This window comes from Drosophila arizonae, chromosome 5, assembly GCF_054131065.1.
Source record: "Drosophila arizonae isolate 15081-1271.41 chromosome 5, UAZ_ARI_1.0, whole genome shotgun sequence".
Taxonomy (NCBI): Eukaryota; Metazoa; Arthropoda; class Insecta; order Diptera; family Drosophilidae; genus Drosophila; species Drosophila arizonae.
Genome location: NC_142925.1, coordinates 17,938,114 through 17,954,587, shown reverse-complemented (window position 1 = coordinate 17,954,587; position 16,474 = coordinate 17,938,114). Strand labels below are relative to the sequence as shown.

General features: G+C 36.4%; 3 protein-coding genes and 1 long non-coding RNA gene across 5 annotated transcripts; 2 read left to right on the top strand and 2 right to left on the bottom strand.

The window, feature by feature from the left end:
• Positions 1 to 182: 182 nt before the first annotated feature.
• LOC149268595 (uncharacterized) lies at positions 183 to 4,179 on the top strand. Of its 2 annotated transcripts, XR_016270352.1 has the most exons (4): positions 187 to 703; positions 1,518 to 2,528; positions 3,368 to 3,675; positions 4,047 to 4,179. It is a non-coding gene; the product is annotated as an uncharacterized LOC149268595 (long non-coding RNA). The 2 variants fall into 2 exon arrangements; XR_016270351.1 differs by having other exon boundaries at positions 183 to 703; positions 1,518 to 3,675.
• On the bottom strand, positions 1,300 to 5,775 carry Cyp4ad1 (Cytochrome P450 4ad1). The gene is made up of 9 exons (XM_018012474.2): positions 5,610 to 5,775; positions 4,445 to 4,554; positions 4,100 to 4,379; positions 3,597 to 3,666; positions 3,394 to 3,520; positions 2,362 to 2,508; positions 2,064 to 2,304; positions 1,820 to 2,002; positions 1,300 to 1,754 (listed from the first exon to the last, which is right to left on the bottom strand). The coding sequence occupies exons 1-9, from the start codon at positions 5,773 to 5,775 to the stop codon at positions 1,519 to 1,521; spliced, it is 1,560 nt and encodes a 519-aa protein (XP_017867963.1). The 3' UTR covers positions 1,300 to 1,518.
• Positions 5,776 to 9,181: 3,406 nt separating this feature from the next.
• Positions 9,182 to 13,636, top strand: LOC108616941 (cytochrome P450 4e5, mitochondrial-like). The gene is made up of 6 exons (XM_018012472.2): positions 9,182 to 9,457; positions 11,888 to 11,997; positions 12,056 to 12,408; positions 12,472 to 12,841; positions 12,901 to 13,072; positions 13,140 to 13,636. The coding sequence occupies exons 1-6, from the start codon at positions 9,298 to 9,300 to the stop codon at positions 13,553 to 13,555; spliced, it is 1,581 nt and encodes a 526-aa protein (XP_017867961.1). The 5' UTR covers positions 9,182 to 9,297; the 3' UTR covers positions 13,556 to 13,636.
• Positions 13,579 to 15,586, bottom strand: Mal-A1 (Maltase A1). The gene is made up of 3 exons (XM_018012471.2): positions 14,176 to 15,586; positions 13,923 to 14,118; positions 13,579 to 13,855 (listed from the first exon to the last, which is right to left on the bottom strand). The coding sequence occupies exons 1-3, from the start codon at positions 15,500 to 15,502 to the stop codon at positions 13,645 to 13,647; spliced, it is 1,734 nt and encodes a 577-aa protein (XP_017867960.1). The 5' UTR covers positions 15,503 to 15,586; the 3' UTR covers positions 13,579 to 13,644.
• Between the last annotated feature and the right edge of the window lie 888 nt (positions 15,587 to 16,474).

Sequence of the window (16,474 nt, the reverse complement as noted above, 5' to 3'; positions counted from 1 at the left end):
AAAATGTGAGTTGAAAATTAAATATATTTTATTCTTGAAATATATTTTATTAGTAATTAAATTAATGAAAACTCAGTTCTAAATTAAAGCCCAATATGTATATTATACATATATGCTAAAACAAATATAAACTTAATAAAATTGCTTGCTTTTGAACTGATTAAATATATTTTATTAAATTCATCATTATTTACTAATATTATTTGTTTCTTCATATATAATTTTTAGAATAGTCCGAAATTTATTTATTTTAAGTGAGACTCAACACGGCGAACCAAAAGATTATAGCATTTATTTATTAATTATATATTTTAGTGCATATCAACATTTAGACCTATCAAGCATTTTTGAGTAAGGAGGCAACCCAATTTAGTATATCTGTCTCTCTGTCTGTCTCACTGTCTATTTCACAGTCTGTCTCTCCGTTTGTTTCTCTGATTGTATGCCTATAAAATAGAAAAGAGACTACAGACAATCATATTAGTTGTGTAAAACGAAGCTGGAGTGCTTGCAGCAGCAGAGAGTGTTCTCATTGGTCTCTTAGATCTCGACTGCAACGACCTCTAATTGGCTCAACATTTGAGCGCAACTTGGTGTGTGTGAGAAAGTCTTCCTATATAAAGGGCAGCTGCTGCAGCATTTCTTCAGTCGCTCGGGCCTGGTGGGGTCAGTCGGGCAGTGCAGTAAAGTGAAGTGAAGTAGTGTGCGTAAATATTTAATGATCGTTCAGCTAAGCATTAAAGACTAAGAGGAACTACTTGGAGTAAATACTTAGAGGAAAGACTTGGAAGAAAACTCTTAAAGGAAATACTTAGACGAAATACTTAAAGGCAATAATTAGAGGAAATATTTAGAGAAAATACTTACAAAAAGGAATTCTTAGAGGATTTTCTTAGACGAAATTCTTAAAGAAAATTTTTGGAAGAAATACTTAAACTAAATGCTAAAAGAAATGCTTAGAGGAAATATTTTGAGGAAACATTTTGCGGAAATACTTTTATAATTAAATTTGGCTAGTTTTTGCGCGTTTTAGTTCTATGCACCATAATTATTCTGTATATATATTTTATATAATATAATTAAAAAATATTTTTTTAATTAATTTATTTATTTTGTATGTAATATATTATAAAATATATTTAAAAGATATAAATAATAAAATTAATTCAATTTTAATATCGGAAAAAAGGCTAAAAGATGTTGTAGGTTAGTCAAAAAGTAAATTATAGCAAATGAAATATAGTTGCTTTAATACATTACTATTAAAAATGGAATAAATATTGCATAAATAAAAAGCAGTTCTTAATGGAAAAAGAGGTAATTCCAAATATGTGAGCATTAAGGCAACTTGATATTTATTTCAAAAAGTCAAACGATTAATCTTTGAAGCAAACGCAGTTAAATGTGTGATATGAGCTCATTGATATTTAATATGCATATATGTATGTATATATAAATTAATGAAATGCAACAAGCTCTGTAAAATCATCAATTAATTACTTTGAATGTATTTTCAGTTTATAGAGCACTCTGCTGCGCCGCAACTCGCTGTTTAAGCCGGATTTGAATGCCATTTTCGGATTTGAGCGTTACACGAATGTTGAGCACCGGATCGTATTCACTCTGCGGCACACAGTCCACGCGTGTGTGGTCATTGATGCCCGGCGGCAAACCATCCACGGCGGGCAGAATTTCAAAGTGCCGCACCAACAGCGAGAGCAACGCCTGCAGCTGATACATGGCAAACTTCTCGGCTGTGGGAGAGGATTGGGATTCGGTTAAGTTGAGAGCTGGAAGCTGAGCTGCTGTCAATGCTTACCGATGCAGCGTCGGGGGCCGGCGCTGAATGGCACGCTCTTAAAGGCATCGAGGCCGCTGTTCGTGTTGGCGCCCTCGAAACGTTCGGGCCGGAATACACAGGGCTCGTCAAAGTACCGTTCGTTGTAGCCCATTGCAAGGAGGCACATGATGACAGTGGTGCGCTTGGCCACCTTTGTGCCATCTGTGCGGGACAATGACAATGCATAAATGGTTGGCGTTCTCAAAGAGTCTCGTTCACATACTTATGTCTATGGATTTGCGATTGGTGCGCGCTATGAGCGGCACAGAGGGATAAAGACGTAGCGTTTCGCGTATGACCAGCTCCAGATAGTGCATCTGCTGAAGGCGTGCTATGTCGGCTTCTCCAGTGATATCCTTGCCAAAGATACGCTGCTGCTCTTCAAACACCTTCTGCTGTACTTCTGGATGACGCGAGAGCGTGTATATGGTGAATGAGATGGCTGAGGCAACGGGATCGTGACCCTGTTGGACTAGATTTTAGATGATGCTGCATTGATGCTAAATGAGCTTTCGACTTACGGTAAATATAAATGTGGACAGTTCTTCAACTATGTCGCGCTCCTTGAGCGCGTCACCATCCAGCTTGGCGGATAGTAGGACATCGATGAAGGGCTTATTTTCGATGGGTTTCTTAGTGGCCAACTCGTGTTTTCTCCTAGAAATTATCTAAAGAGAAAATGTTTAAAGTTAGTACTTAAATTATTCTCAAATATTTTGTTATATTTATTTTAAGTTTTATTTAATATAAAATTGTTTTATTTATTTTAAGACTTATTGTAATTTTTATTTTTAATTTAATTATTATATTTTTTTTTTAATTTTTAATTTTGGTAAAAATATGGGGACGGTTATTATTATATTTTAAACGAATTTTTTATATTTGATAAGAATCTTAGTGGCCAACTTTTTAAAGCGAAATGTTTTATTTATTGTTTTTTTTTTTTTATCTTTTTTTGAATTTGAATTTTCGATTTATATATTTTATATTTTATTTTAATTTATTAAATCTTTGTTATAATTTTTGCTTTATTTCAATTATTATTTGTTGTTTTCATACTAAGTCATGCATCGAATAGTTTTTGAATTTAATGAAATATTTATTTACTTAATTTATTTAATTTTTAAAATTAATGATTTATTTTCGATAGGTATGTGACTTGAGTGGCCAACTCTGGTTTCCTTTTATATAGGGAAAGTGTTTTAAATTAGCTATGAATATATATGTAATATTTTTGCTAACTTGTTTATATTAGTTTCTTTTGTTATTATTATTATAATTTTTTTATTAATTTGTATTCAATTTATTTTATAAAATTATATTTTTATTTGTTATTATATTTTTTAAAATTATTTTTATTTAATTTTTATATTTCATATTAGTTAAATTTTGTGTTATTATCATTATTATTATTTTTTTTTTTTTTTTTTTTATTTTTTTTAGAATATCATTCATTAATTATTATGCAAATTTTATTTAATTTAATTTTTTAACTCTACTTTGATTTGAATTATTTTGTATTATCAGCTGCTATAATTTTTTACAAAACATACCTCCTTAACTTCTCGCCTGAGCAATTGCAGTGCGCGATACTGCTTCAGGTAATATGGACTCAAGCGGAAGAGCGCGTCGCAGCGCTTGACTATGCTGAAGGTGCGCTGCAGCACGACATCGCAGAGGCTAACGACGAGTTTTGATAACAAATAAATATACATTATTAGTATACTGGCAGCTCCATTCGCCGTAAAAAACTTACTCTTTGATGGCACTGTGCAGATTTGAGGGCTCGTCGTTCAAGGAGTTGCTAACGCTTCCAGTCGCATTCTCTGTTGCAAGTAAGCAAAATGTTTATGCAAATTCCTCAAGCATGAGCACATATTCATACATATATCAAATATGTGTTACTTTAAGATTGCTTATCAGCTGCAATCATTTTTCAAATGCTTCAATATTTCATGTTAACCATTAGCCCATGCTACATGGTGCTGTGGCAGCCTACACTTTATATTGGTTGCTGGGTAAAAGTTTTTTCACCACACAATCTCTGGCACTTGTAGCAATTTTCTATGTAATAAATCTTTTTTATAAAACGGCCATAATAAATTACAAAAATAAACGAGTGCAACGCTGCGCCAACCGCAGCCTAGAAAGTTAACCAAAACACAAAATGCCCATGACAAATGCTTAAAGTTTTTTCTGCCAACAGAATGCCTGCGCCCGCAACCTGAGCCACCTTCCACCAACCACCAGCCCACTTACCACACACAATATCCAGTGTACACTTGGCCACCAGCTCCTGGGCGTCGAAAGGCTTTGATGACTCCGACTGCTGGCGTAGCTTCTCCACGAACCTCTCGCCAGTTCGATGCACAACACGCAAGTAGCCCTCGATGGCCGAGCGCTCGAAGGCCGGTGCATAGATTTTCTGATGCTTTAGCCAGCGGGCACCGGAACTGGTGAGCAGGCCATCGCCTAGCCAGGGGCGTAGAAACGAATACAAGTGCTCCTTGTACAGCAGTGAAGAGCTCGACAACATGTTCTATCAATAGCATTTGGAGTATAAGTGCTCAAAACTTTAGCTGAGAGGAATGTTGCAGCACTCACCTCAATTTCCGCCGGATCACTGAGCATTATATGATACTGCAGGAACACCAAGGACCGATAGCCATGGAAGTCATATTTTCGACAATATTGCAATATCTTTTTGGGGTACTCTAGGGGAGAAAAGCAAAAAATATGCAACATGAAAATATGGCAAATTTTCTGAGAGTTTTCTATCAGCAAATTCCTAGAAAGTTGAAATGAAATTTACAAAAATTCAATAAGTTATGCTCCTGCAAATTTAGTTTCGGCTTCGAGGCATATTAAATGCACATTGCGAGCTTCGTTGCAGCCAGAGCAAAATTGGTTTCCATGGCATTCTCAATAATTCAGTTCTCATTCGCATTTGGCAGCTCAATTTCCAGAACTTACAACTTGCCAAAAAGCTGTAATTTCCTGTGCGATAGCTGGATTGTTTTAATAGTTTTAATAGACTGCTTGATACGCATTAGGCAGCTTGCAATTGAATCCGCAAATTTTATTTTAGAGAGAGCGAGAGAGAGAGAGATAGAGATAGAGATAGAGCTGCGTCTTAATGAGTTTTGAGTTTATTAGATCTACATTGATTTGCTGTTGATTATGTTGTGCCTGGACTTTGACGCAACTTAATATGCAAACAATTTCAATTGTAATTCCGCATGCACAAGAAAATGAGAAAGAAATGAGCAAGCTACAAACAAGGATAACAAGGCAGCCAGACAGCAGGATGCCTACAGAGAGAGACAGAGACAGAAAGAGACAGACGGCAGCGCTAGCAATGTTATCGAAGCAAGGCAAAGCTATCAATTGTTGTGCAAAGTTTTGTATTCCGACTATTGTGCATTTGGAATGATTACTTGGCAAGCGCACGTTCAGAAGAAACAACACCAAAATTACTCAGCAAATTGTGCGGGCTGCCCAAGGGAGAGGCAGTGGCAAGAGCACAAAATATGATGAAAATTGCAAGAAATATGAAAAAAATAAAAATAAAATAACAAAAAGCGCAAGCGACTGCAATAGATACATCTTGATATTTCTATAAATTGAGATTGATATAAGCATGAGTCAAGCACATAATGTTTCAACTGGAATTGCAGAAAATATTAAAAATAATAAATAATTACAAATAAAATTTTCCGCTTGCAAATTAGTGCATAAATATAGGCCGTCGGCTATCTATTGGGCTTACCGGCTGGCTTCAGACCGAACTGAAAGATATTGCCCACGAACGGATAGGGCGTGGGTCCCGGTATCATTTCCATAATGCCAGCCATGTGATCTATGTAGTTGAATATCCTCACGCCCTTGACCACCAGAATGGTGGCCAAAATAATGCCAAAGACTAGCAGAAACATTATTCGATTTATGACGCGATATTAGTTGCAATAATTATCTACAAATATTTTCACAATATCTTTTGCTTTCACGCTCCGTTCGATTCGAAATTGCTTTGCTTACTGAACGACCTACGATAGAAAGGGGTCTTAAGTTTTTGGCCAAAAAATAAAAATGAGAAAAAGAAGAAATTTATTTTGCGATAACATAATCGATAGCTTATCTCAGTGCTGGCGACACGCCGACCCGCCGACCCGCCGCCCTTTACACGCTCTCTTCGCACTGTAAGCACTCACTAAACGGCAGCAGACAATCATAACAATTAGCGTTAGTCAATTACAGCAGTTTTCAATCACCTGTTCAATTATATATTGCACCTGCCTGTGGCTGCCGGTTGTAAGATAGTCAATATTAATAACCCAATTTGCGACTCCATTGACTCACGCGTCAATTTCAATTATGACGTGTAAGTCCAAAGGTCGCTTTATAATTACTGAGCCGATAAGGCCAATCAGTTTGTTTAGTTAGCGTTTGCAGGCAATTGATTACAAATTGCAGCAAAGGCAAAGCATTTTAATAGATAACTAGTATACACATGTGTATATAAGACATTTGTGAAATATATTAAATATTGTTTATGATTGTGTTAATGCAAATAGTTGTGCCAAATTATAAACATTTTATATACATTTTTATTTTCTTTTTTTTTTAACAGTAGATTATAGTAGATAACTATAATAATAATATATAAATATTAAATATATAAAAGCATTTTTAGAATTTTATTATGATTGAATGCATTGAAATAATCTGCAATTTAATGATACTCAGTTGAGTCTCGCTAATTCGTACCCCGCTAAATTAAAAATCGCGAAAAATTAAAAAAAAAAAAGATTTCCCCTTGAAAGAAATTTGTTTTCAATAATTCTCGATAATTTAAATTTCTGTGTAAATGAAAAAAAATAAAACTGATCCTCTTGCCATTTTGAATTATCGGGATTCTACTGTATATTACATTTAATGCTGTCTAGAATTTATTTTGTAAATTGTAGATTTTAATATATAGCTTATATGTATAAATAATAATATTATAAAATTATTTAATATTTGTATATAGTGTGCTGATGAAAATAACAAACTTTTATAAATAACATACATTTATATTTAAAATATATGTAATATTATTTAATTACTATAATAGATTTTTATATTTATTTCATAGAATTTATAAAATTTTTAAATTGTTTTTTTTTTTTATAATTGTTTATAAATTTTTAGTATATAATATAATTTAATTATTATATATCAATAAATAGAATTTATATATATTTTTACACAATTTTTTATAAATTTGAAATTCTGTATCTTTTCAGGATTTTTTCCGTTCTTAGTACATTTAACTAGTATGTTATATAAATTGCCTTATATAAGTTAATTCACTTGAATATAAATTTAAACATTTAGCACAGCTCCGAACCCTTAATAACTTTAATAAAAACCTTAGCATACTCCTAGCTGGCATTCGTAAATTAAACTGAACTGGCCAGACAATATAAACAAATTCCTCTGCTCGCTCTATATGGCTCATACGAAGAGCGTAGCTCCCGCTCTTTAGTCGTGCACACATTTGTTTATGTTTTAGCCGCTGATAACTAAAAAGTACACAAAACAAAATTCAACCGAACGGAACTCTCTGGTGCATGCTAGTACGAGTTTTGAGTGTGCCTTAAGATAATATACGCCATGAAGTTGATAGTAAATGTTTGTAGTCTTGCGATATATATGGAATATGTATGTTATCTCTCTCTCTCTCTCTCTCTCTCTCTCTCTCTCTCTCTCTCTCTCTCTCGCCAAACTAAGCATCTCTGTTTATTTGGATCTGTGCTTTCTGATTGTTTTCATCATACTCTGCTATACGGTAGGCTACCACAAAATATTTGTTGAATTAAGGGCAAAGTTGCTTGTTTATTCCACTTGAATTATTTGTATTGAATGCACACGAATTAATGGATTAATATTTTATATATTTATTATATATATTTTCTATATATATAGGTGCTTCCACGAATTAATGGATTAATATTTTGTATATTTATTATATATATTTTCTATATATATAGGTGCTTCCACGAATTAATGGATTAATATTTTGTATATTTATTATATATATTATAGTTTTATTAAGCGGCACTCAGCGATTATTGATGAATTTATAATTTAAACCTGAAGGTATGCAAATGAAATATATGTATATTATATTCTGATATTATATATTACACCCATATAACAAAAACTTCAATCGACTCTGGTCAAAGTATTCAAGTGGTGCTTAAGGTGCTCAAAGTTGACCAATAAAATGATATAAATTGTTAATTATCTACGTAATATATAGGAAAAATCTATAATTATCAAGAGATATAGTACACACATAATCATTAAGTAATTATATATTAACTGACTTTACGGAGGGAACTTTAAGCTGAGCTGACAATAGTTTTCCAAGGGCACTGAAAATTTTCGTTGCATTATTATTAATTATTTATATATAAAGTAGAATGTGAAAAAATATTTCAAAAATTAAAATTAAATAAGGCTGTTAAAAAATTTATTGTATATATCAAAATGTAATTTATATTACCATATTATATACCATATATGATACTGACATATAATGTATTTAATAATTTATTGTCAATATTATAAATTGCACGTTAATTCAGACGGACGGACAGCAAAACGGACATTATACAATAGCCAATATACTAATTCAGTTTTGTGAATAAGTTTATATACTTATTGCATTTATATTATTTTATTATATCTTATTTTGTAATATTTTTTTCAATTTTAAGTTTGAGCATTTCCTTAATATTTGTGAAATATGAAGAGCTTAAAGGCCTTTAATGGGTTTTTCACTCACTTGGTATATTTCAAGCTTAGCCTACTAAAGTCCGAGTGTTTTTGTCATATAAGAAACACTTAGCCCTAGACTAGTATAGTATGGAATGTTTTGGTAAACATTGAGTAAAGAAAACATATTACACTCAGCTCGTGTCAAGAGTCATTCAAGTGAGTTTAAATAATTTAAAGTTACTCCGAAAAAGGGTAGAGATATTGAAGATCGAATGACTAAGAACTGAATCATGGAAAATGCAGTCACGACTGCTCTTCAGACAATTCGGCTCTTATCATTATTGTCATAATTATATTACGTAGTCTGGCTAATAATTATGTTAATTTCTAATCCGTTATTTTCCTCCAGTTTCATCTCTCTCTCACTCTTTCTCTCTCTCACTCTTTCTCTCTCTCATTCCCTCTTTTGTTTTTCTGACAAGTCATTGTGATAAGCTGAAACCCGCGAGTTTTTCGAAGTTGTTTGCTGCGAGAAACTACCAACTATTTCGTATTTAAGCTGTGCGCAGTCTCAAACTGGTAGTATTTCGAATCTCTTGCCTAACGCGAGCGCATCGGATCCGTATCGGACCGCCTCTAATCGAATTTTGTTATTGTTCCACTTCTTGTTGCTTTCCTCGCGCCGGAGAATGTGGTTGATCGTGTACGCCTTTGTGGCGCTGCCAATAATATTGTATGTGTTGTTCGAGCTGCGCGTGGCCAAAAAGAAGCGCCTACTGAGCAAACTGAATGGCCCGCCCACGTTGCCGTTCCTTGGCAATGCCCACCAAATGGGCAACAGTCCGGCGGGTAACTGGAACATTTATATTATTAGTTGAAAAGTTTCAAAGTTGTTAGCGAACTTTCAATGGCTCATTTAACTGGCTAATTGCCTTCTCTCGAATTGCATTATGGCCGATGACACAATTCTGCAAAATCATCAGCTGGAATGCCATTCGGGTCAAGGCATTTACGAATCGCCAACGAGCAGCAAATTCGATATCAGTTCTGCAAAACAACAAATCTCAGACATTAATTTCACACTCACTCGTCTGCGACAGCTGTCGCTATGCAGACGCGTTCATAAGTTTGCTAATGAACACTTTTTGTGTTTCTATTGCGGGTTAAGAGATTAGGGAAGAGATAAAAACCAAAATAAATATAGCAAATGTTTGATTAAAGCACTAGACATACACTTGGAATAATTAAAACACAAATCAACATTTTATTTTACGATTAAGTTAATCATAATTCATTAAAGTTGTGTTAATACAATATATATATTATAATTTTTAAAGTATTATTACTATTATTCTATTTATTATAAAATATTATAAATAATATACAAAATAAATAATATAAATTATATATATGTATATTATTAATTCAGTCAATACAATATATATATTATAATTTTTAAAGTATTATTATTAATTTACTATTTATTATAATATATTATAAATAATATACAAAATATATAATTGACAATTAAAAAATAAATAAATAACATAAATTATATATATGTATATTATTAATTATTAATTATTATTTGCCTATTAGTCTGTCAATACAATATATATATTATAATTTTTAAAGTATTATTATTAATTTACTTACTATTAATTTACTATTTATTATTAAATATTATAAATAATATACAAAATATATAATTGATAATAAAAAAATGAAATAAATAATATAAGTTATATATATGTACATATATTATTAATTATTAATTATTATTTGTCTATTAGTCTGTCAATTAAACATTAAGTTAGCACCCGACTACGCATAGTTTCTAGAACAGCTTGCCATGACTCATTGAGAACAAGTTTTATTATACATATTTATTTCAATTAAATTTTCAAGATTTAAAAAGTATATAAGAAAATATTATTTGCACATTTTTGTAGCTTTTGCAATATATTAAAATTTAAGAGTTTAAACATTTTAGATTTACATTTATATTATGAATACCTATGAGAATAGTTACTTCGATTAACATAATAATACAATAATAATAATAATAATGATAAAAATAATTTCTTTTATTATTAATATTTCTTGTATATATTACATTTTTATTAAATGCCAAAATATTTAACTAGTAAGTGTATGAGTACCTATAAGAGGCATATACATATGTATAAATATATTCAAAAAAACAATTAATAACTAATTTGATATATGTAGTTCATAGCTGACCCCCTGTAATATCAAGTTGTTTATTGCTTCTCTGCTCACATTTTATTAATGAATATATATAAACTGATTTTGAGAGTTATTTATTATATAATGCAATTTTCACGAGCACAACTAAAGTCTAGAAATATTTATACTGGAGCAATGCAGCAGCTGTTCAAATACATATATAATATATACATATGCACAAACTTTTGTTTACAAAGCTAAGTATTCCCTAGCTGAGGCGAATGCGCATAAGCTGTTGACTTTGATTAATATATGCATACCAAATATATATTGTATATATATATATACATATACGTATATACAATATATATCTTTATAAAACTTATAAGCTAGCTGAGACGAATGCTCATAGGGGGATTAGCTGTTGACTTAGATTGATTTAGAAATTGCTTGTCAATCTAGAATATTAATTAGCATCGCTTGCATAATACTAATATATGTATTGCTTCTATGTTTACATTTGCTTTTTGTATTTTGAATAACGTAAAACAATAGTTGTTTTTTGTTTAGTTTTTTTAATGATTAATATTTTTAATCTAACAAAAATCTAAAAAACATATATATATATAATGAAATAAATAAACAAATTGAAATGTTTGATTTGAAATAGACTTTATCAATTAATAACTAATTGAGTAATATTCGTGCAGTGCAATGTCTGAAATTTCAGATAAGGAATACGTATTGCTCTAATAGCTGTTCTCGACTCTGGTACAATACTATTTTTGTTGACTATTAATGATAAGTTATTTACTCGCACGCCGATGACAATAGTCTAGGCGGCGTCTCGTTGTTTTGTGTGTGTGTGTGCAACGTAATAATATGCGATTAGACTCTGTTTGGTTTTAATTATATGCAGTTTGGGCTATGAGAAAAACTCGAATGTGCATCGGATAAGTCGTAACTAATTCGAAAATGTGCACTTAAAAGTGGAATTATTAGCGATATTTACACAGATATTTATTACGATGATCATATAATTGTTTAGTCACATTAAAATGCAATTTCATTTACTTTATTAACACCTAGAAATACTGAACACCATCTTCGAGTTTTGGCACAAATACGATAGGGATAACTTTCGCTTTTGGATTGGTTACTATTCGAATATTTTGGTTGCAAATCCCAAGCATCTGGAGGTGAGTCCACTCAATACTTAAATCTATGCTCCATGATTTATCCATGCTACTCTTTCAGGTCATCATGAGCAGCAATACGTTGATAGAGAAATCCGATATCTATGATATGCTGCATCCCTGGCTGGGCGAGGGATTGCTCACGAGCAAGGGCAGCAAGTGGCACAAGCATCGCAAGATGATAACACCCGCCTTCCATTTTAATATCCTGCAGGACTTTCATCAAGTCATGAACGAGAACTCAGCCAAGTTCATCAAGCGGCTGAAGGAAGTTTCGGCTGGCGATAATATCATCGATTTCCAGGACGAAACGCATTACCTAACCCTGGATGTCATCTGCGACACGGCCATGGGCGTGCCGATAAATGCAATTGAAAAGCGCGACACTGTGGAAGTCGTGAAGGCGTTCAAGGAGTAGGCTTCTCTAGGTAAAGTGAAGTAAGGCAGACTCACTCAATATATCTCTTCTTCTTACAGCATGTGCTACAACATCAATATGCGCGCCTTCAATCCACTGAAGCGTACGCACATGCTCTATCGCCTGGCCCCGGACTATGCCGCCCATGCGAGGACCTTGAAGATTCTGCAAGATTTCACCAACGACATCATTGAGAAGCGCATTAAGGCGCATCGCACGGGCGCCGCCAAGACGGACGAGGGCAGCGAGTTCTCACGCAAGAAGATGGCCTTCCTGGACACGCTGCTCTCGGCGACCATCGATGGTCGTCCCCTGAATCAGCAGGAGATTTACGAAGAGGTCTCCACCTTCATGTTCGAGGGCCACGACACGACAACCTCGGGCGTGGCCTTTGCTGGCTATATACTCTCCCGGTTTCCGGACGAGCAGGTAATGCGCATTTACCTGAGCTGCCTAAAAGTAGACTGAGATTCTCTGTGTCGCCGCAGCGAAAGCTCTATGAGGAGCAGAAAGCCGTCATGGGCAATGAGATGCATCGTGATGCCACCTTCCAGGAAATCTCCGAGATGAAATACTTGGACCTCTTCATAAAGGAGGCGCAGCGAGTCTATCCCAGCGTGCCCTTTATCGGGCGTTACACAGACAAAGATTACGATATACGTAAGCAGCGGAAAGGAAAGGAAGGAAACTAGAATATTTAATACAAATCTCTCCGATTCTCTTCCAGTGGGCACCATTATGCCCAAGGGCACCACCTTGAATCTGGCTCTCATCATTCTGGGCTACGATGATCGTGTGTTCAAGGACCCGCATCGCTTCCAGCCAGAGCGCTTCGAGCAGCAGAAACCGGGACCCTTTGAGTATTTGCCCTTTAGCGCCGGGCCACGCAATTGCATTGGCCAAAAGTTCGCTCTGCTGGAGCTGAAGACTGTCATATCGAAGCTGGTGCGCACATTCGAGGTGCTGCCCGCCGTGGATGAGCTGCTGTCCAAGGACGGCACGCTGAACACCTACCTGGGTCTGCCCAAGCAGGAGAAGGAGCGCAGGGAGCGACAGGGTCACAAGTACGATCCCATATTGTCGGCCGTGCTGACCCTTAAATCTGAGAACGGACTGCATCTGCGCTTGCGTGAACGGAAATAGGCGCTCAGCCCTTAGTAATAGGCTAAGTTTTGTGGACACTTTATTATAATTAAATGTTGCTTATGCTAGAGGATAAGCAAAGGGAATGTTTAGTTGAGGGCGACCAGAACGGTGCCCACATTGGCGTCGGCCACAAACGCAGAGGTCTTGACGGTCTCTCCATTAATGTAACGGGACTGCAGGGAGCTGGTTATGACCTCTGCCTCGGCACCCAAGCTGAACTGCTTGGTAAGATCCAAGGTCTTGGCGGTGCTGCCCAGATTGAGCACAATCACATACAGATCGCTGCCCTCCGCTTGACTGTGCAATAAAATATCAAGTTATTTAATATCAAGTGAACTGTGGGAGAGTTAGGTCAGGCGATTACCGCGAGTAGATGATGACATCATCATCCAGGGCCTTAATCTTGAGCTCGCCAGTGCGGAAAGAGGGCTCCTGTCGCAGACGCACCAGAGTCTTGAAGATCTGCAGATGGGATTGGGGAGCGCGCAGCTGCTGCAGCGCATTGTTCGTCTTGTAATCAGCCGAAACTGGCAGCCAGGTGTGATCAGCATAGGTGAAGCCTACAAGGGATACCAAACTGATATTTGATAAAGATTGCGGATTAGAGTCTTACTCACCCGCCATTGGGGAGGCGTCCCATTGGTAGGGCGTGCGGGCGGGATCTCGAGATCTGTTGTAGTAGTGCTGCGGGTCGGAGTTGCAGGCATTGGGATCCACGGTGTCCTCCCAGCTAATGTACACATCAGTCATGCCGAGCTCCTCCCCGTTATAGGTGACTGCCAAGCCCGGCAGAGTCTGGAGCAGAATGTTTATCAGATCGATGCGCTGCACGCCGAAGCGTGAGGCCACGCGCTTGTTGTCGTGATTGCCCAGGACCCAATTGGCCGAGACTCCGGCGGGCATGGCGTTCATCCACTTTTCAATGTGCTCCACGTACTCCGTCGCCTTGGAGGCGTTGTTGATGCTCGTGAGGAAGTCAAAGTTGAAGGGGACGTGGGAGCCGTTGCGAATGCCGTCGCCGTAGTACTTCATGATGTTCTCGAAGCTGGTGTAGGCCTCTGTCATGAGGAAGCGCTGATCGCCGCCGTGCTCCGCTTGGAACTCGTCGACGAGCTCGCGCCACTGGTAGACCATGTCGTAGGTCTCCTGCAGGTCTTGGGTGTAAATGTGCTGCGTGTAGCAGTGGTCGTCCGGATCTGGGCAGTCGCTGTCGTTGGAGAGCGGCTCGTCGGGATACTCATTGTAGCGATCGAGATCGACCTCGAATAGATAGGGCACCGCATCAATGCGGAAGCCGGAGACGCCTTTGGCTAGCCAGAACTTCATCACATTCTTCATCTCGTTGACCACGGCGGGATTGCGATAGTTCAAATCGGGCTGGCCTATGGCAAACTGATGGAGGTAGTACTGCTGCCTGACCTCGTTCCATTCCCAGGCGCTGTACCTGAACTCCGAGTTCCAATTGCTGGGCGCCTCGCGCTCGCCGGTCTGCTGATTGATCCGGCCATTGTGCCAGATATAAAAGTCCTTGTATTGCGGATCTCCGTTCACGGACTTGATGAACCACTCGCTCTTGTCGCTCGAGTGATTGGGCACAAAGTCCAGAATGATTTTGATGCCAATCTCCTTGGCGCGCGCAATCATGCGCTCAAAGTCCTCCATGGTGCCGTACTCCGGGTGGATCTGATAGAAGTCGGCAATGTCGTAGCCAAAGTCCACCATGGGCGACTTGAAGATGGGCGAGAGCCATGCCGCCGTGATGCCAATGTCCTTCAGGTACTGCAGCTTCTCCGTCACGCCATTCAGATCGCCAATGCCATCCCCGTCGGAGTCGCGAAACGAACGTGGATATATTTGATAGTAGTTGCCGTTCTCCCACCACTGACTGGCGCTACTCAGGCTCAGCACCACCGCAAAGACTCCAGCGACTGTCAGCACGCGCATGTTTGATGAATTTGTTCAGTCTGACATCGAACTGGGGCCTTTTATGGCCACCGATAAGGGTTTCGGCCCACTTGGAGTGGGCACTTCGATTGCTGGGCAAACAAGGTGCTCTCATGAGCTACCATTCTGAAAATAATACCCATTCGAATGTCATTGTCGTTGAGCACTTTGCTATGGGAACTCGGAAAAACAAAATGCCGATTTCACACTAGATTCGAACGTTACCCAACCGTAATTCGCTATAATGGAAAATTTGATTCACTCAGCGTTGCAGCTGCAGCTGCAGTTGGCGGCGGCATTTGTCACTGAGTCATAATCACCTGATGGCAAGTGCAGCAGAATTAACAGTATTCTCGAGCAGCAAGCGCTTACCCCTAAGAGCACTCCATTGATAACCGATAACCGATAACCGAAGAAGCCACTAAACACTTTTCGTTCAAAACAATACTTCTTCTCTAAGCCAGTTATTTGTCATGAATTTGCGATAACCTTGCAAATGTCAGAATTGACTAAAGTTTAATGTATTCAGTTGATAACCTGAATGAAGAGTGAAGCTGCCAAAGAGATGTATGGCAAACATTTGACTTTAATCTGAAATATGTTTGTGATTAGTTCGTTTTGTTATCTTTCAAATCTCAACATCTTGAACTTCCATCACAATTTTAAGCATTGAGTATATTTAAATTTATGTGTATACATATAATATATTCAACTCTCATCACAGTCGTTTTAGCATTCTTAAAATATATTTGAATGTGAATCACTGATAGCTTAATATTAATTGCAGTTACGGCTAGCTTGAATTAATTAATTTCTTAGCATCATAACAACAGCTTTGCATATTCTAAATTTATAAAATTATTTTAATTTTATTTATTTATTTTATTTTATATACTTAAATTATTTTATTTTATTTATTTATTCCACATATTTGGTTATTTTATTTTATATTGTTGTATTTTTTCTTATAAT